Source organism: Schistocerca nitens, chromosome 6 (assembly GCF_023898315.1).
Source record: "Schistocerca nitens isolate TAMUIC-IGC-003100 chromosome 6, iqSchNite1.1, whole genome shotgun sequence".
Lineage (NCBI taxonomy): Eukaryota > Metazoa > Arthropoda > Insecta > Orthoptera > Acrididae > Schistocerca > Schistocerca nitens.
Genome location: NC_064619.1, coordinates 678,162,268 through 678,184,036, shown reverse-complemented (window position 1 = coordinate 678,184,036; position 21,769 = coordinate 678,162,268). Strand labels below are relative to the sequence as shown.

General features: G+C 46.6%; 1 protein-coding gene across 1 annotated transcript in view; it reads right to left on the bottom strand.

Annotated features, from left to right (window-relative positions):
• Positions 1–21,769, bottom strand: part of LOC126262439 (UDP-glycosyltransferase UGT5-like) — a 178,401-nt gene that overhangs the window by 59,706 nt on the left and 96,926 nt on the right. The window contains exon 4 of the mRNA XM_049959087.1: positions 16,428–16,748. Within this exon, the coding sequence (XP_049815044.1) occupies positions 16,428–16,748 (321 nt within the window). The remainder of the gene's footprint in view (positions 1–16,427; positions 16,749–21,769) is intronic.

Here is a 21,769-nt window from a genome sequence, read left to right as displayed (position 1 = left end):
AGCCTCATTCTGCCAACGGCCTTGTCAAAGACGGCGGAGGAACGGATAGAGGTTCAGGGGCACTCTCTTGTCCTAGGGGTGGGAAATTGCCCCTAAAGGCGGAAGAATCAGCAATGATCAACGACATGAGGATGCAGAAGGCAATGGAAACCACAGCATTAAAGACACGTAACGTGTATCCACAGGACATGTGGCCTGTAATTGAAGAAGTGTCATGATGATCTCTGCATTGACAAAAGATTCCGGAGTAGTCCCCCATTCGGATCTCCGGGAGGGGACTGCCAAGGGGGAGGTTACCATGAGAAAAAGATTGAATAATCAACGAAAGGATAACGTTCTACGAGTCGGGGCGTGGAATGTCAGAATCTTGAACGTGGTAGGGAAACTAGAAATTCTGAAAAGGGAAATGCAAAGGCTCAATCTAGATATAGTAGGGGTCAGTGTAGTGAAGTGGAAGGAAGACAAGGATTTCTGGTCAGATGAGTATCGGGTAATACCAACAGCAGCAGAAAATGGTATAACAGGTGTAGGATTCGTTATGAATAGGAAGGTAGGGCAGAGGGTGTGTTACTGTGAACAGTTCAGTGACAGGGTTGTTCTAATCAGAATCGACAGCAGACCAACACCGACAACGATAGTTCAGGTATACATGCCGACGTCGCAAGCTGAAGATGAACAGATAGAGAAAGTGTATGAGGATATTGAAAGGGTAATGCAGTATGTAAAGGGGGACAAAAATCTAATAGTCATGGGCGACTGGAATGCAGTTGTAGGGGAAGGAGTAGAAGAAAAGGTTACAGGAGAATATGGGCTTGGGATAAGGAATGAAAGAGGAGAAAGACTAATTGAGTTCTGTAAGAAGTATCAGCTAGTAATAGCGATTACCCTGTTCAAGAATCACAAGAGGAGGAGGTATACTTGGAAAAGGCCGGGAGATACGGGAAGATTTCAATTAGATTACATCATGGTCAGACAGAGATTCCGAAATCAGATACTGGATTGTAAGGCGTACCCAGGAGCAGATATAGACTCTGATCACAATATAGTAGTGATGCAGAGTAGGCTGAAGTTCAAGATATTAGTCAGGAAGAATCAATACGCAAAGAAGTGGGATACAGAAGTACTAAGGAATGACGAGATACGTTTTAAGTTCTCTAACGCTATAGATACAGCAATAAGGAATAGCGCAGTAGGCAGTAGGCAGTGGACATCTCTAAAAAGGGCCATCACAGAAGTTGGGAAGGAAAACATAGGTACAAAGAAGGTTGCTGCGAAGAAACCATGGGTAACAGAAGAAATACTTCAGTTGATTGATGAAAGGAGGAAGTTCAAACATGTTCCGGGAAAATCAGGAATACAGAAATACAAGTCGCTGAGGAATGAAATAAATAGGAAGTGCAGGGAAGCTAAGACGAAATGGCTGCAGGAAAAATGTGAAGACATCGAAAAAGATATGATTGTCGGAAGGACAGACTCAGCATACAGGAAAGTCAAAACAACCTTTGGTGACATTAAAAGCAACGGTGGTAACATTAAGAGTGCAACGGGAATTCCACTGTTAAATGCAGAGGAGAGAGCAGATAGGTGGAAAGAATACATTGAAAGCCTCTATGAGGGTGAAGATGTGTCTGATGTGATAGAAGAAGAAACAGGAGCCGATTTAGAAGAGATAGGGGATCCAGTATTAGAATCGGAATTTAAAATAGCTTTGGAAGACTTACGGTCAAATAAGGCATAAGGAATAGATAACATTCCATTGGGGGAAGTGGCAACAAAACGACTATTCACGTTGGTGTGTAGAATATATGAGTCTGGCGACATACCATCTGACTTTCGGAAAAGCATCATCCACACAATTCCGAAGACGGAAAGAGCTGACAAGTGCGAGAATTATCGCACTATCAGCTTAACAGCTCATGCATCGAAGCTGCTTACAAGAATAATATACAGAAGAATGGAAAAGAAAATTGAGAATGCGCTAGGTGACGATCAGTTTGGCTTTAGGAAAAGTAAAGGGACGAGAGAGGAAATTCTGACGTCACGGCTAATAATGGAAGCAAGGCTAAAGAAAAATCAAGACACTTTCATAGGATTTGTCGACCTGGAAAAAGCGTTCGACAATATAAAATGGTGCAAGCTGTTCGAGATTCTGAAAAAGGTGGGGGTAAGCTATAGGGAGAGACGGGTCATATACAATATGTACAACAACCAAGAGGGAATAATAAGAGTGGACGATCAAGAACGAAGTGCTCGTATTAAGAAGGGTGTAAGACAAGGCTGTAGCCTTTCGCCCTTACTCTTCAATCTGTACATCGAGGAAGCAATGATGGAAATAAAAGAAAGGTTCAGGAGTGGAATTAAAATACAAGGTGAAAGGATATCAATGATACGATTCGCTGATGACATTGCTATCCTGAGTGAAAGTGAAGAAGAATTAAATGATCTGCTGAACGGAATGAACAGTCTAATGAGTACACAGTATGGTTTGAGAGTAAATCGGAGAAAGACGAAGGTAATGAGAAGTAGTAGAAATTAGAACAGCGAGAAACTTAACAGAAGTTAAGGAATTCTGCTACCTAGGCAGTAAAATAACCAATGACGGACGGAGTAGGGAGGACATCAAAAGCAGACTCGCTATGGCAAAAAAAGGCATTTCTGGCCAAGGGAAGTCTACTAATATCAAAAAATGGCTCTGAGCACTATGGGACTCAACGTCTGAGGTCATTAGTCCCCTAGAACCTAGAACTAGTTAAACCTAACTAACCTAAGGACATCACAAACATCCATGCCCGAGGCAGGATTCGAACCTGCGACCGTAGCGGTCTTGCGGTTCCAGACTGCAGCGCCTTTAACCGCACGGCCACTTCGGCCGGCCTACTAATATCAAATACCGGCCTTAATTTGAGGAAGAAATTTCTGAGGATGAACGTCTGGAGTACAGCATTGTATGGTAGTGAAACATGGACTGTGGGAATACCGGAACAGAAGAGAATCGAAGCATTTGAGGTGTGGTGCTATAGACGAAAGTTGAAAATTAGGTGGACTGATAAGGTAAGGAATGATGAGGTTCTATGCAGAATCGGAGAGGAAAGGAATATGTGGAAAACACTGACAAGGAGAAGGGACAGGATGATAGGACATCTGCTAAGACATGAGGGAATGACTTCCATGGTACTAGAGGGAGCTGTAGAGGGCAAAAGCTGTAGAGGAAGACAGAGGTTGGAATACGTCAAGCAAATAATTGAGGACGTACGTTGCAAGTGCTACTCTGAGATGAAGAGGTTAGCGCAGGAAAGGAATTCGTGGCGGGCCGCATCAAACCAGTCGGTAGACTGACGACAAAAAAAAAAAAAAAAAAAAAAAAAAAAAATCACCCATTTACGAAGGAAGAATGTTCTGCAAATTCATCCTGCTGGCAATTCTCCTGTTGATTTCTTCAGATTATTGGTAACAGACGAATTGTTGCAACTTGTAGGTGACGAAACGAACGATAACGCAGTCAACATGTTGCTGAGCGAAAATACGAAAGAGGGATCTAGGATCTGTAAATGGAAACATCTAAGTGTAGGTGTCATCATTAAGTCATTATAGAACATGATTCTACAGATCTTACAAGGTCTTGACGTCTTGACGTCGGCCTGTAACTCAGGTGTCTTAGGAGCGTCGGCTCCGAGCGGTACCTGCCCGCACCCGCACGTTGCCGAGCCGCACTGGAGAGTTGCGCGCCTGTACCGATGCCGCAGCGAAAGTGTTAAACTGTGTCTACGCGCCAGCGCCATCAGAACTGAACAAGTATCTACTAGCCTGTCTTTTTTTCTAGTTACTGTAGCAAAGCAACAGTACGGCCATTCTGAAATTTTATCAGCTCACCACTCAGTAATCGTTATCTTTGTCTTGTTTTCTTTTACGGCGCGAAAACAACTAAGATCGTATGTCAGAACCGTAACGCGAAAAAAAAATGGCTCTAAGCATATGGGACTCAACGAGGGAGCGACAGAAAAATGTTGAAGACGGTTAAATGGTTCAAATGACACTGGTAATAAACGTCTGAGGTCACCAATCCCTTAGGCTTAGAACTACTTAAACTTAAGGACATCACACACATCCATGCCCGAGGCATGATTCGAACCTGCAACCGTGGCAGCAAGCGCGGTTCCGGACTGAAGCGTCTAGAACGGCTCTGTCACAGCGGCCGGTAGAAGCATAACACGAAAAGGAGTTAAAAGCGACTACACGTCAAATCCGATCGACAGTAGGAAAAACGGCTGAAAGCAAGGACTTTCTCTTGGAGAAATGGCGTTAAAGTACGCCATAAAGAGAACGGAGGTCCTGAACTAAGATTAAACGTTCTTTGCCATATTGCTGGGACGGATAAATAGTAAAACGCGGTCGGCAGCCCGGCGTCGTTCGCTAAAACGGCCGATAACTCAGGCGGCAAACATAAATTAGAACGTAAGTGATTAAAGAAAGGGTATTTCGTCAGGAAATGAAGAACGGTCAAATGTCGAGGACAGGAAGCACAAAGTGCTGGGGGGATCTCCACTCAACAAATGGCTATGGCCAGAAAGACATTGCCCAATACGCAACCTTGCTAAAATGATCTCCTCGCGGCGAGAGGGCCGAGAGGAGGTCGTCCGAGCCGCTGGGAGAGGCTTCGTTCCCCGGAGCTCGTTCCCATGAAGGGAGGACCGGTGGCGATGCCAAAGAGACACCACCTGCTGAGAGGCGGCAACACAGAGATCGAAGGCCAGAATGAAAGAACTAGCGGGCTGAGGTACGCGGACTGCTGCCTCGGCAGCAGCGTCAGCGGCCAAATTTGCCGTCAGACCGACGTGGCCAGGGACCCACATACACCTCACGGTGGCTCCATCAAGAGAGAGCAAGTGACAGCTTTCCTGGATCCTTTGCACTGAGGGATCAATGGTGTACAGCACACAGAGACTCTGAGGGGCACTGAGAGAGTCGGAGCAGGCGACATACGTGGTGCGACAATAAAGTAGTGAGACTGACGCGAAAAAAAAATGTTTCTTACCGTTTTAGTGAAGTTTAGTGTTGTCTCCTTCAAAGTAGTTCCCTTCTGATTGCACACACTTTTTTCCAGCGCGTCTGCCATTGATGGTAACATTTCTGGAACTCATCTTCTGTAATATCCTCCAAGACCCTCGTCACAGCTTTTTCGACATCTTGTGTTCTTTGAAAATGGTGTCCCTTGACCGCCGTTTTGACTCTTGGAAATAGAAAAAAGTCGCACGGCGCGATATCTGGTGAATAAGGTCGCTGTGGTAGTACTGAAATTTGTTTCGAGGTTAAAAATTGCTGTACTGACAGAGCAGTATGGAATGGCGCATTATCGTAATGCAGAATCCAATTATCTGCAATGTTGGCACGGACACGAAGAACTCTTTTACGAAGTCTTTCTAAAATTTCTTTGTAGTAATATTGGTTAACTCTTTGTCCAGGAGGCACCCACTCTTTATGAACAATTCACCTGGAATCAAAGGAGCACACAAGCATGCATTTAACTTTTGACTTTGACATGCAAGCTTTTTTTCGTCTGGGTGATCCCTTTGAGCACCATTGCGAACTTTGGCGTTTTGTCTCTGGATCGTACTGAAAAAACCAGCTTTCATCACTAGTGATAACACGGCTCAACAATTCTGGATTGACGGAATGAGATTTTCACTCTGCAGCGGAGAGTGCGCTGATATGAAACTTCCTGGCAGATTAAAACTGTGTGCCCGACCGAGACTCGAACTCGGGACCTTTGCCTTTCGCGGGCAAGTGCTCTACCAACTGAGCTACCGAAGCACGACTCACGTCCGGCCCTCACAGCTTTACTTCCGCCAGTTCCTCGTCTCCTACCTTCCAAACTTTACAGAAGCTCTCCTGCGAACCTGCAGAACTAGCACTCCTGAAAGAAAGGATATTGCGGAGACATGGCTTAGCCACAGCCTGGGGGATGTTTCCAGAATGAGATTTTCACTCTGCAGCGGAGCAGGAGAGCTTCTGTAAAGTTTGGAAGGTAGGAGACGAGGAACTGGGGGAAGTAAAGCTGTGAGGGCCGGACGTGAGTCGTGCTTCGGTAGCTCAGTTGGTAGAGCACTTGCCCGCGAAAGGCAAAGGTCCCGAGTTCGAGTCTCGGTCGGGCACACAGTTTTAATCTGCCAGGAAGTTTCAATTCTGGATTGATTTCCGTTTGCTCTAACAGATCGGCTGGCACATTTTTCCGTGTGTCTCGCTGTTGTGGTGTGACATTTTTGGGGACCATTTTTGCACAAATCTTTCTAATACCAAGATCTTCAGTTATTATTAGACGAACCGTTTCTCGATTATGTTCAGTTCTTCTGCAATCATTTTCACGGATAATCTTCGATCAGATCGTGCGAGTTCACGCACCCTGTTGACATCCATCCGTGAGGTTGATGGTCGTCCACTGCAGTCTTCATCTTCAACATTCGTTCTGCCTTCACTCAACATTTTATGCCAACGAAAAACTTGAGCTCTTGACATAACCTCTTCTCCAAAAGCCTTCTTAAGCTTACCGTAAGTTGTCGTCGCGTTTTCACCCAATTTAACGCAAAAAGAAATGGCATACCGTTGCGCAATATTATGCTGTTCCATTTCCGTGCCGGTCGGTGTGGCCGAGCGGTTCTAGGCGCTTCAGTCTGGAACCGCGAGACCGCTGCGGTCGAAGGTTCGCATCCTGCCTCGGGCATGGATTTGTGTGATGTCCTTAGGTTAGTTAGGTTTAAGTAGTTCTAAGTTCTAGGGGACTGATGACCTCAGATGTTGAGTCCCATAGTGCTCAGAGCCATTTGAACCATTTTTTTTCCCATTTCCGTGACGAGAGACACAAACACGTGTTAACTTATTACACCATAACTGACGACTGGGCAGTTGCATCGATGTGCCGCTTGGACTAGAAGCAGCTTATAGACCAAGGTCAAGGATATTGTGCCTACACAAGCCTGCAGGGTTGCCACATCTTGCAAAGAAAATCAGTTTCATTACTTTATCGTCGCACCTCGTAATTGAAAAGCCTGTGTCGCCGGATGTACTGTGTGGCCTGTTACAGGGCGAAGAGCTTCGCTGAAAATACTGGGCTCATTTAGTGTGTTCTGAACTATAAGTCTACGTGTGCATTTGCATAGCTACAGCTGAGACTGACAAGCAAAGATATGTTTTGCTGTAACTAATAAAGCGGTTACAATTACTACAAGCTATACCACAAGTTGGGAAACAGGGCCAAATTTTTAGTAGTTTACTGTCTAGTTGAGATTTTCACAAATGTTCTATTCGTATCTTACAGAAACTAGCAGTACGGCAATAAACAGCCTTTTAAACACGCCGCTAACGGCATTAAGTAATTTATAGCTGTGGTGTCACCGCTAGACACCACACTTGCTAGGTGGTAACTTAAATCGGCCGCGGTCCTGTAGTACATGTCGGACCCGCGTGTCGCCACTGTGTAATCGCAATCCTAGCGCCACCACATGGCAGGTCACAAGACACGGACTTGACCTCGCCCCAGTTGTACGGACGACATAGCTTGCGACAAGACGTATCACGTCTTCCTCTCATTTGCCGAGAGACAGATTAAATAGCCTTCAGCTAGTCCATCGCTACTACCTAGCAAGGCGCCATGTGTATCATTGCTAATTGCTTACTACTATGCAAGAGATGTATTTCAACAAGAACAAGACTACATTAAAGTTAAGTATATTAAAATCTCTCTTCTTTTCTTTATAGTTTTCATCCAGTCTCCTGTTTCAGAATTTACGCCCGTCTGCGTTAGTTTCGCGTGCACCTAGCCACTCATTGTGTCGAGACCTTAGGGAATCGACACAACAATATTTTGGCGACGAGGTGTGGTGCCGCGCCCACGTTGCAGTCTTTGTGTTATACTTGCTCTAATTTGCTTGTGTCATGGCTTCGCCGCAATCTCCAGATGTACTGTCCGAATTTTTTCGCTTGCAGAATCAGCAGACGCAGGCGTTATTAAAAAGCCCTTGGACAGCTCGTCCAGGGTCAACGTGCGCTGCAAACCGATGCGGCGGCAGCCGCTTCATCGCTACCGCAGCCACACAACGCTGTCGCACCGCCATTTAGGCCCTTTGAGGCCCATAACGAAAGCTGGACTGAGTGGGCCGATCAGTTCCGGTTCCACCTCACAGCTTATGGAATTCAAGGTAAAGAGCGGCAGCCGTTTTTGCTTTCTTGTGTCGGTGTGTCTACCTACCGTGTGATAGTGAAATTGTTTCCCCGACGCGACGTCGCAACTCTGTCCTACGAAGAAATTTTGTCGGCTTTAGATGCCTATTTCAAAGAAACAGTTAATGTTGTTGCAAAACGGTATACGTTTTTTCGTACAAAACGTACGGCCGGTCAGACTAATAGGGAGTGGGTTGCAACTTTGCAAGGACTTACTAGAGACTGTGCGTTTGCCTGTGAATGTGGCCTCCCATATTCAGATACTATGGTGCGTGATGCAATTGCACAGAACGTTTCTGATGTTCGCATAAGGGAACAGATTTTGAAGCTAGTTAATCCCTCCCTGCAACAAGTGATAGACATATTGGACAGGCAAGACACACTTGACTTTGCTCAGGAATCATTTGAAACTTCGCCAGCAGTGTGTCACATTAATCGGCCCGCCCGGCCCGCTGCACGGGACGCTAAGCGGCCCTCGCGCCCGACTTCGCTGCGGCCGCCTAGCTTGCAACCACGTGCGCCGCGTAAGCAAGCAAATGCAGTGAAATCTTGCCCGCGGTGTGCCACTAGACATTCGCGTGAAAATTGCCCGTCACGCCAAGCTATTTGCTTTTACTGTCACAAGAAAGGACATGTACAAAGTGTTTGCCAGAAAAAGTTAAGATCGGACAATCACACAAATTCCAGGCCCTTTGTTTCGCGCCGGAATCGAACCCAGGACAATCAGGCTCGTGTACCTTCGCCCATGGACATTCATGTCGTTCATTCCCACCCGTCCAGTGACACTTTAGCTAACAGTGACTGTGTTCGTCCCACCCAAAGTGTGCGTCGGCGTCGCCGGAAATCCCGTAAAGTTGCAAGTGCTTCTGGCCCTGTATCAGTTCAAATTGCACGAGACAGTCGCTCTTGTCGTCAACAAGACAATAAACTTTTTGTGGACTTAGACTTTGCAGGAAAAGTGATCCCATTCCAGCTCGATACCGGAGCTGCTGTTTCATTGCTCAATCACGACACGTACAAACAACTGGGCGCCCCGCCATTGCGTGCCGCAAATGTTACGTTAACTAGTTACTCAGGACAGCATATACCTGTGTTAGGCCAGTGCAGCCTTCTTGCCGCATACAAGGGACAGACAAAACTTGTGTCATTTTATGTTCTTCGTTCCTCTAGTGCAGTGAACTTGTTTGGATTAGATTTGTTTCAATTGTTTAATTTGTCTATAGTAAATCAGGTCCTATCAGTGAATCAGACTGTGCCTTCCGCCAGCGTTTCTAGTCTTTGTGAAGAATTTGCAGACATTTTTGCACCGGGCCTTGGTTGCGCTAAGAACTATGAAGCGCATTTGGAACTGAAAGACAAAGCGCAACCGAAATTTTTCAGAGCGCGCAATGTTCCCCACGCATTGCGTGATGAGGTCGCAAGAACATTGCACGATTTAGAATCTCAAGGTGTAATTGAACGTGTGCAGGCTTCTCTCTGGGCCTCACCCTTAGTAATTTTGCCAAAACCTTCCGGAAAATTGAGACTTTGCGTGGACTTCAAGGCAACTGTGAATCCACAACTTGTGACTGCTACTTTTCCTTTGCCCCGACCGGAAGATCTTTTTGACAAACTGTGCCCGGGAAAATATTTTTCACAATTGGACCTAGCAGATGCGTACTTGCAAATACCTGTGGACGCAGAATCCCAGCGCGTCTTAGTGGTAAACACGCATCTGGGCTTGTATCGCTTCAAAAGACTGCCATTCGGGTGTGCATCCGCCCCTGCTTTATTTCGGCAATATTTACAAACTATTTGTGCGTCGGTCCCTACGGCTGCGAACTATCTGGACGATATTGTGATCTCAGGAAAGACAGAAGCCGAACATTTGCAGAATCTCCGGACCTTATTTCAGGTCTTGCGTCAGAATGGTCTTCGCTTGAGGAAGGACAAATGTGTGTTTTTTGCTCGTGACTTACCGTACCTGGGCCATGTCCTTAACGCCCAAGGTATACATCCGAGTCCAGAGCACATTCGTGCCATTCAGGACTTGCCGTCACCGCAGAACTTAAAACAGCTACAGAGTGTGCTGGGTAAGGTAAATTATTATCATCGGTTTGTGCGCAATGCTTCTTCTATTTCAGCTCCGCTTCATCGCTTACGCCGTACAGGTGTTCCGTTCGTCTGGACGACGGAATGCGAACGCGCCTTTCGCCAGTTGAAATCGGCGTTACTTTCAAATACTTGCCTTACGCCATTCGATCCCCGAAAACCCCTTTTGTTGATGGTCGATGCATCGGATTTCGGGATCGGTGCTGTGCTTGCGCACAAAGATGGTTCGCATGATCGCCCTATTGCCTTTGCGTCAAAATTGCTCTCATCTGCGCAAAGAAATTATTCCCAAATAGAGAAGGAAGCTTTGGCTCTTGTGTTTGGTGTAACAAAGTTTCACGATTTCTTGTATGGTCGTCACTTTACAATCATCACGGACCACAAACCTTTGACATCACTTTTTCATCCGAACAAGCCTGTACCTCCACGTACAGCGCAGAAATTCATTCGCTGGTCTCTTTTTCTCTCGCAGTACCGCTACGATATCTTGTATCGGTCCACTGCTAAGCACGGCAACGCTGATGCGTTGTCCCGTTTGCCTGTTGCTGAGGATAAAGCATTCGATTCTTCCGAACTTGCTTGCATGTTCATTGATTCGGAAACCGATGACGTGGTCGCATCGTTTCCGATTGATTTTCGTCGTGTAGCTACAGCCACAGCTGCTGACCCTGTCCTTGCTCCTGTTTTGCGTTTTGCTGCTACGCAATGGCCCTTGTCAAAGTCACGGATCGAGGATCCTTTGGTTCGCCGATTTGTTGCTCACAAGGAGAGACTTTTTGTCCGACGTGGTGTTTTGTTGTTGCGTTCCGATAATGATCAATCCCGAGTCGTGGTCCCACGTTCGTTACAGTCCTCTGTCTTAAAGCTTCTTCACCAAGGACATTGGGGTATAGTGCGCACGAAACGACTTGCTCGTCAGCACTGTACTTGGTTCGGAATCGATGCTGCGATTACGAATATGTGCTCCTCTTGCGTGGCGTGTGCCGAACAACAATCCGCACCGCCGCGGAAATTCTTTGCTTGGCCGAAAGCCACTTCCCCTTGGCAACGATTGCACATCGATTTTGCTGGGCCATTCTGGAATGCTCGATGGTTGGTTGTGGTCGATGCTTTCAGTAATTTTCCTTTTGTTGTCCGGATGTCTTCCACGACGTCTTCTGCCACAATCCAAGCCTTGTCTGCTATCTTTTGCATTGAGGGTCTTCCGCAGACTATTGTTTCCGACAATGGCCCACAATTCCTGTCCGCAGAATTTCAGTCATTCTGCACGGCCAATGGTATTCAACATCTGACATCCGCGCCGTTTTCGCCTCAGTCAAACGGTGCCGCTGAACGATTGGTCCGGACTTTCAAGTCACAGATGTTGAAGTTGAAAGAGTCGCATTCACGGGAGGACGCTTTGTTGCTCTTTTTGTCTTCATATCGCTCTCAGCCTCGCGATGGTCGCTCGCCGGCTGAGTTGCTTCATGGTCGTTCTCATCGAACTTTGATGTCTTTGCTGCATCCGCCACATCAGGTTCCTGTGCTGCGGCAGTCTCCTGCTTTTGCTCCTGGCGACGTTGTCTATTATCGCAACTATCGCGGTTCACGGCGTTGGCTCGCAGGGCGCATTCTTCGCTGCCTCGGCCGCGCGATGTATTTGGTTTTGGGGGCCTCTGGTGAGGTGCGTCGGCATCTCAATCAGCTGCGCCTCTGTCGTCGCCTGGGTTCTGCCGCTCCCCGTCTGCTTTCAGCGACGGAGCCGTCGGGTCAGCGCCCTGGGGACCCATCTACTGGCTCGCCTCATCCCCAGGTGTTACCGACGATGCCTTCCATTTTGCCTCATGGCGTCGCGCCGCCGCAGCCGCCGCCGGCGCCGCCAGCAGCGGACGCTTCGCTGCAGCCGCCTCGCGCCTCCCTGGGTCACGCGCCGCCGCTTGCTTCCCGTGACCAGCCGTCCTCCGCCATGGACCTCTTGCCCGCTCCGGACCAGATGTCGTCTTCGCCCGTCGGGTGCTCCGACCACATGGAGGTCGACCCCGCGGCTCCTCTTATATCATTACGTGCGCAAACACCTCATGTTGACGTGCACCCTGGACTAGGTTTGCAGGCGTTTCCTGGCTCCCCTCGGACCGAATGGCCGGGTGCGGGTGGCACAGCCTCGCCTGTTGTTAGGCTCCCCACCTCATCGCATACGTCAACATGGGGTCCTCCCCACGGCGGGCGGAAGCCTTATCTCACGACCGTTCGCCGATTTGCGGGGGAGGAATGTGGTGTCACCGCTAGACACCACACTTGCTAGGTGGTAACTTAAATCGGCCGCGGTCCTGTAGTACATGTCGGACCCGCGTGTCGCCACTGTGTAATCGCAATCCTAGCGCCACCACATGGCAGGTCACAAGACACGGACTTGACCTCGCCCCAGTTGTACGGACGACATAGCTTGCGACAAGACGTATCACGTCTTCCTCTCATTTGCCGAGAGACAGATTAAATAGCCTTCAGCTAGTCCATCGCTACTACCTAGCAAGGCGCCATGTGTATCATTGCTAATTGCTTACTACTATGCAAGAGATGTATTTCAACAAGAACAAGACTACATTAAAGTTAAGTATATTAAAATCTCTCTTCTTTTCTTTATAGTTTTCATCCAGTCTCCTGTTTCAGAATTTACGCCCGTCTGCGTTAGTTTCGCGTGCACCTAGCCACTCATTGTGTCGAGACCTTAGGGAATCGACACAACAATAGCAATACAACAGTTTAAAAAAAAATTTTTTTAAAGAACACTGAAGCTAGCAGTACGGCAATAAACAACCTTTCAAAACACGCCGCTAACGGCAATCAAGTAATTTATAGCAATACAACAGTTTAAAAAAAATTTTTTAAGAAAAACACAGAAGCTAGCATCACGGCAATAAACAACCTTTCAAAACACGCCGCTAACGCCAAATAAAGTAATTTATAGCAATACAACAATTTAAAAAAATTTAAAGAACATTAGTAAACAGGCTACTAAAGTAAATACAGAACTTTGTTAATAAGGTACAGTGAGGTAGTGAAGCTACCAACACCGCCATTAAAAAAATTAAAGTCTCAGCAAACACACGATTAATGGCAATAAAAGGAATTTACAAACTTGGAGGAATTTTAAAAAATTTTAAACAAAAGTGTCCTGGAATATCATTAGAACATAACAGATATGACGGACCCGTGTAAGGCGGCCACAAATCACCCACTCATGGATGCTCAGGCTAGACAGAATACTGACCAATTTAAATACGCCCGTAAACACAATTGCCACTCTCAGGCTGGTCACTGCACCGACTTTTAGCCAGTGAAAACTTGTTATAAGAAGGCTTAACTGCTGACAGAATTAGAGCTAACCTCGTGCAAGGAAAGATTACACCACACATTCCTGAATGTGCGACCACATGATCAACCAACAAGAAACATGACAGAATAGCGAAACAACTGCCCAAAACTACGCCTCCCATCGGACAGTAACGAGAGGAGGAGGAAAGATCACTGTCTTCAATTACACCGGTGCCAGGGACAGGAAACCCGGTCGCCAGAGGCCACAAGGCAGAGGAGACGCTGGTTACACAAAATTATTACTTAATGATTAAACCTTCCACGAACTTAACTTGCAGTTATGCTCGAACAGGCAGTACACGGCCTCCGATGGCAAGGATCCACACATCCGACGGCGCACGCGTCACCAGCGTACCCAACACGCCACGGTCACGCGACAACACGCTCTGTCACGGGAATTCACGTCTTCTCTGCAACGTTGACGGGTAGTGACCGCTCCTTCATGCTAGGTGTCTCCTTTTAAACTCCAGTGTTGAAACAGAGGATTTAAAGAAGCTTGTTAACGTCCTGTGGTGTGCGTACTGTAAGACCTTCGGTACACACACCATCAGATTATTTGACTTGTCGCTCTAACGAAGTAGGCGAGTGTCAGCAATATGTTTCGTGGTCTTATCGTGGCGTGTTTATCTTCTGCCGTTAGGTCAGACGATAGAAATACCACTTGCACGCTAAGAGTAGCAGATTGATGATGACCAACTTTAAACAGAACTTGATTAAATTTTACACACATTTATTAAAATAATAAAAAGCATAGACATTACGTAACTTGATTCTGAATGCTGTTGACAATTGACAATCTGAAGTTCCTTTGGTCTTGGTACGTTAATCTTATTCTCACATATCTCTGATACTTGACAAAATGTCTATACATTTATCTTCATGGCTATGTACAGGAATATGGTAATCTTATTAGGCGCAGACCGAAACTCGACTATAGACTGGTACAGAATTTAGTGGTTCGTTGGTTTTTGGGGGAAGAGACCAAACAGCGAGGTCATCGGTCTCATCGGATTAGGGAAGGAAGTCGGCCGTGCCCTTTCAGAGGAACCATCCCGGCATTTGCCTGGAGCGATTTAGGGAAATCACGGAAAACCTAAATCAGGATGGCCGGACGCGGGATTGAACCGTCGTCCTCCCGAATGCGAGTCCAGTGTGCTAACCACTGCGCCACCTCGCTCGGTCGAGTGGTACAGACTAATGTAGACTGGTACAGACAGGTGCAGATAAATGCAGAATGACTAATCAGAGGTCTGTACACTCGTTATAATACCTCGAGCGTTCAGGTATCACTGCGCGAGTGTGATCCACTAAGAGAAAAGGTTCTACGTTAGTAGCAATCTCATTGGCTGCGTTACATATTAATACGCGGATCAGCGGAAGCAGAATTTTGTCTGTCTCTAAGACAGCGCCATCTCGTAGTGCGGAGACGGATGAGTGCTGCGCCTGCGCTGTTGTGCTTAGCGGGGCGCGCTCTAGTGGGAAAGTTGTGTACGCGCTGACTACGTGGAACTATGTACACAACACGTCCCACCAAGGCGAAATGAACAGCAACAACTCGTGGGGCGATTCTGTATACAACCAACACGCGGGGAGCTCTTCCGTCAACTCGGCCCGCTCGTTACACACAACCGATCTACATCACGTGGCGACTCGGTACAACCGACCACGCCTGCTTCGCGCTGGAGAGCCACTCTGCCCTCCCGTGTCCAGCACACACTCTGCGCGCCACGCTCCTACTTCCACGCCACCACCAGAGGGTTACCACTGGTCAAAGATCTCACTTCCTCCATAACAGTTTCCTGGAAGCAAAAACGCAGATATCGTTAGCAGAGGGCAAAGATAACCAAGCAGCCACTTAATGACAGACAACATATCAAACAAACATGTCAGGGGAAGAAAATGAAAACCAAAAACCAATGCAATCTAAACACGAGGTGTAGCACGAGTCGATACATGGCTCAGTTAATTATTCAGAATGTTCTAATTAATTGAATTATTACTCATTAATTAAATCTTCCGGGCTGAATTGCCTTGATCCATATATAAAACTTCTGCTTCCTGACGTTTCGTTGCCTACTGCGGGCAACATCTTCTGAGGTGAGTCGGCGACTGGCTGCTAGGCGCTGGTGGTCCCAGTTATACAGAGCGCTTAGATGGCGCCACCACTCGTCACTTGCTTTCGACTTTAAAACTATCTGTGGCTAGTGCCATCTCTCTCGATTACAGATAATCGATTGTCACTTCGTTGGTACAAAGTCGAACGCCATATTTTGTCCAGTTTTAATCCTTCTTCTTGTCTATTAAAATTATTTCCGTGCTTGTAGATCTCTATAGCTTCCCTATACATGCGAGTATAATAATGTGAGGTCCTAGCTATCACGTTTGTCTCACTAAATTTTATTTCGTGATCATCGTCTTTGAAAACGTGTTCTGCTACAGCTGATTTCTCAATCTGTCCCAATCTACAGTTCGTTTTGTGTTCCGTTAGGCGGGTATTAACACTCAGGAAGGAGAAGAAGTTTTATATATGGACCACGGCAATTCAGCCCGGAAGTTTTAATTAATCAAGACGCCGGCCGTGAAAGCTTACATGCTATGAATTATTACTATCTACCTTAGTTCCTAAGGTGTCAGACGCAACCCCAAGAACACATTCCAGTGCCCAGTAATGTGACTGCAAAATAGTGGGCAACGACGGAATCGATACCACGTAGTGGAACGTGACAGTGATGTTGCACTGTGTCGTTTGTTGTAGTGTGAGACGGTGCGCGCACCTGTGGCAGCGGCTGCGGCGGCTGGATGTGCACGCCAGCCACGTGCACGAGGGCGGGCACGGCGGGCAGCGGCCGGCCCAGGCTCCAGTGGCTGTTGGCCAGCAGCAGGCTGGTGCGGCGAGACAGCTGCGCCGTCGGCGGCACCCCCTCCCCCAGCGCCTCGCGCACCACCGCGTCCACCCCGAGGTCCGAGCACAGCCAGTAGCCGAACCTGGCCGCCACGTGCCCCACACTGTGCACCAGCCGCTGCCAGAAGCTGAAGGGCGGCGTGCCGGAGGAGAAGTACGTCTGGCTGTAGGCCGGGTGCTCTGGATTCCCCACCTTAAAAAAAGAAAGAAGGGACGTTTGTTGTACTACAGCTTCTTCACCCATACACCCTCTCAGTCAAAAAGAGGGAACTAAAATTATAATAGTTTATTTACTCTTCCAATGACCACTCTTGAAATCCAGTAGCATTTTTAAAAGTAACATTGTTTCCAGAAGAAGTTTGGAAGGTAGGATACGAGATACTGGCATAAGTAAAGCTGTGAGGACGGTGCGTGAGTCGTGCTTGGGTACCTCGGATTGTAGAGCACTTGCCTGCGAAAGGCAAAGGTCCCAAGTTCGAGTCTCGGTCCGGCACACATGTTTTAATCTGCCAGGAAGTTTCAGTGACACTGTTGTTAATCGGAACACGTGAGGCAATACTGACTGAGGTGTGCGTACTGTCAGACCTTCGGTACACACACCATCAGATTATTTGACTTGTCGCTCTAACGAAGTAGGCGAGTGTCAGCAATAAGTCTCGTGGCCTTATCGTGGCGTGTTTATCTTCTGCCATTAGGTCAGATGATAGAAATGCCACTTGCACGCTTAGAGTAGCAGAGTGACGGTGACCAATTTTAAACACAACTTGATTAATTTTCACACACATTTATTAAAATAATAACAAGCATAAACATTACGTAACTTGATTCTGGACGCTATTTACAATTGACAATCTGAAGTTCCTTTGGTCTTGGTACGTTAATCTTATTCTCACATATCTGTGATACTTGACAAAGTGTCTATACATTTATCTTCATGGTTATGTACAGGAATATGATAATCTTCTTAGGTGCAGACTGAAACTTGACTATAGACTGGTACAGACAAATGCAGACTGGTACAGGCAAATGCAGACTGGTACAGACAAATGCAGACTGGTACAGACAAATGCAGACTGACTAATCGGACGTCTGTACACCCGTTATAATACCTCGCGCGTTCAGGTATCACTGCACGAGTGTGATCCGCAAGGAGATAAGGTTCTACGTTAGCAGCAATCTCATTGGCTGCGTTACATATTAATACGTGGATCGGGGGAAGCAGAATTTGGTCCGTCTCTAAGGCAGCGCCATCTCATAGTGTGGAGACGGACGAGCGCTGCGCCTGCGCTGTTGTGTTTAGCGGGGCGCACTGTAGTGGGAAAGTAGTGTACGCGCTGACTACGCGGAACTATGTACACAACACTGACCCTACGACTTGTCTTAGAAGTTAGATTAAGGAAAGGCAAACCTACGTTTCTAGTATTTGTAGTCTTAGAGAAAGCTTTTGACAATGTTGACTGGAATACTCTCTTTCAAATTCTGAAGGTGGCAGGGGTAAAATACAGGGAGCGAAAATCTATTTACAATTTGTACAGAAACCAGATGGCAGTTATAAGAGTCGAGGGACATCAAAGGGAAGCAGTGGTTGGGAAGGGAGTGAGACATTGTTGTAACCTCTCCGCGATGTTTTTCAATCCCTATATTGACCAAGCAGTGAAGGAAACAAAAGAAAAATTCGGAGTAGGTATTAAAATCGATGGAGAAGAAATAAAAACTTAGGTTCACCGATGACATTTTAATTCTGTCAGAGACAGCAAAGGACATGGAAGAGCAGTTGAACAGAATGGATAATGTCTTGAAAGGAGGATATAAGATGAACATCAACAAAAGCAAAACGAGGATAATTGAATGTAGTCGAATTTAGTCGGGTGATGCTGAGGGAATTAGATTAGGAAATGAGACACTTAAAGTAGTAAAGGAGTTTTGCTATTTGGGGAGCAAAATAACTGATGATGGTCGAAGTAGGGAGGATATAAAATGTAGACTGGCAATGGCAAGGAAAGCATTTCTGAAGAAGAGAAATTTGTTAACATCGAGTATTGATTTAAATGTCAGGAAGTCGTTCCTGAATGTATTTGTATGGAGTGTAGCCATGTATGGAAGTGAAATATGGAAATAGTTTGGACAAGAAGAGAATAGAAGCGTTCGAAATGTGGTGCTACAGAAGAATGCTGAAGATTAGATGGGTGGATCACATAATTAATGAGGAGGTGTTGAATATGATTGGGGAGAAGAGAAGTTTGTGGCACAACTTGACTAGAAGAAGGGATCGGTTGGTAGGACATGTTCTGAGGCATGAAGGAACACCAATTTAGTATTGGAGGTCAGCGTGGAGCGTAAAAATTGTAGAGGGAGACCAAGAGATGAATACACTAAGCAGATTCAGAAGGATGTAGGTTGCAGTACGTACTGGGAGATGAAGAAACTTGCACAGGGTAGAGTAGCATGGAGAGCTGCATCAAACAAGTCTCAGGACTGAAGACCACAACAACAACAACATGGTCATCAGTCCGAAGACTGGTTTGATGCAGCTCCGCATGTTACTCTATCCTGGGCGGACCTCTTCATATGCGAATAACTACTGCAACCTAAATCCTTCTTAATATGCTTACCGTATTCCTCACTGGGTCTCCCTCTACGATTTTCATCCCCTACAGCTTTCCTCCAGTACTAAACCGGTGATCCCCTGATGTCAGAATGTGTCCTATGGACCGATTCCTTCTTTTTATCAAGTTGTACCTCACAAATTTCTTGTCTCCTCAGTTCTTTTCAGTATCTGGTCATTAGCTACGTGATCAACCCAATTAATCTTTAGCGTTCTTCTGCAGCTCTACACTTCCAAAGCTTTCATTCTCTCTTTGTCTAAGCTGTTTCTCGTCCATATTTCACTTCAAAAAAAAAATGGTTCTGGGCACTATGGGACTCAACTGCTGTGGTCATTAGTCCCCTAGAACTTAGAACTACTTAAACATAACTAACCTAAGGACATCACACACATCCATGCCCGAGGCAGGATTCGAACCTGCGACTGTAGCAGTCTATTTCACTTCCATAGATGGCTACAAAAATCAAATGGCTCTGAGCACTATGGGATTTAACATCTGAGGTCATCAGTCCCCTAGAACTTAGAACTACTTAAACCTAACTAACCTAAGGACATCCCACACGTCCATGCTCGAGACAGGATTCGAACCTGCGACCGTAGCAGTCGCGCGGTTCCGGACTGAAGCGCCTAGAACCGCTCGGCCACCTTGGCCGGCAGATGGCTACACTCCAAATAGTTTCAGAAAAGACTTACTAATACTTAAGTCTATATTCGTTGTTAAACAACTTTCTCTTCTTGAGAACAGCTTTTCTTGCCATCGCCAGTCTACGTTGTACATCCTCTCTACTTCGATCATCATCAGTTATTTTGCTACCCAAATAGCAAAACTCATCTACTACTTGAAGTGTCTCGTTTCCTGATCTAAATCCCTTACCAAAGCCTCATTTCATCTGAATTCCATAACCATTGTTTTCTTTTGTTGACGTTCATCTCTTATCCTCTTCTCAAGACACCGTCCATTCCGTTCAACTGCTCTTCCAAGTCCTTTCTTGTCTTTGAGAGAATTGCAGTATCATCGACAAACCTCAAAGTTTTCATTTTTTATCCCCATACTTTACCTCCTATCCCGTCCACCCCCAGTACCTGAATGTCAGTCCGCTGGGTCCGGGTTCAATTCCTGGCTGGGTAGGGGAATTTTCTCCGCCCAGGGTCTGGGTGTTGTGCTGTCCTCCTCATCATCATCCTCATCGACTGCAGGTCACCGAAGTTGCGTCAAATTGTAAGACCGGCACCCGGCGAACGGCCTACCCGACGGGGGCCCCAAGCCATACCATTAAATAAATAAATTTCCTACTCCGAATTTTTCTTCCGTTTCCTTTACTGCTTGCTCAGTATACAGATTGAATAACATCGGGCAGACGCTACAACCCTGTCTCACTCCTTTCCCAACCACTGCTTCCCTTTCATGCCCCTCGACTCTTATAACTGCCGTCTGGTTTCAGTACAAATCGTAAATAGCCTTTCGCTCCCTGTATTTTGCCTCTGCTGCTTTCAGGATTTCAATGGGAATATTCCAGTCAACACTGTGAACAGCTTTCTCTAAGTCTACAAATGCTAGAAACGTAGGCTTCCTTTCCTTAACATATCTTCTAAGATAAGTCATAGCACGAGATCTGGCGCACGTGTTCCTGCATTTGTTAGCTTGGGTAAAGTTCTGCTTCTTAGCTTTGGTTGTCTAATGGGTGTTCTCCTAGTGTCCTGTGTAGAATGTCCTTTGAGTTAGTCTGGAAGCTACACACAAAGGATTGTGGCACGCCAAAACTAGTTTCACACAGCAAGGACTGTTCAATAAAACTGCCGGAATTTGAAGTCGATTCTAAACGAAACTCCCTGGCAAATCAGAACTGTGTACCATACCAGAACTCGAACGTACGACCTTTACCATTAGCGGGTGACTGGACTATCCGTGCACAACTCTCGACGTGCTCTCACAGCGTTCGTCCTTCGCTGCCGGGATGCGAGTTGGTCTCCCACGACACCAGGATGGACTCGCGGTGGGCACGACCCTACGTCAGCTCTGGTTTCGCAGGTGTAGCCTGTCTGGGCTGTGAAAGGCAGGTGGGGCTCCTTACGGCGCACCGCTCCTCTCCCCTTAAACGGCTTGAGTTCCACTTTATTCACGCTTTCAGCAGACTGCCACGTTTCAGTGCGCGCCACGTGTAGTCAAGACACTTACTTCCTTACTTAATGAGTCTGGTGCAACATCGTTATATGGCCACACGAAGAAAATGAATCCTCAGAATTTGTATATTTTCTGCACGACATTAATTCTAATTTACACTTCGCAACGGAAAAACGGAGAGGACGTCCAATGTCATTTTTGGATATACAATGTGTAACTAAATTCCCCTTACAGACGTTGAGAAGTTGTAGTGAGGACCAAGGCGGTTCAGTTTAGCTATTTTCCTGTTTTACGCAAAAGTGTTGTTGTTGTGGTCTGGTTTGATGCAGCTCTGAGAGTGGTTTGATGCAGCTCTCCATGCTACCCTATCCTGTGCAAGCTTCTTCATCTCCCAGTACTTACTGCAACCTACATCCTTCTGAATCTGCTTAGTGTATTCATCTCTTGGTCTCCCTCTACGATTTTTAACCTCCACGCTGCCCGCCAA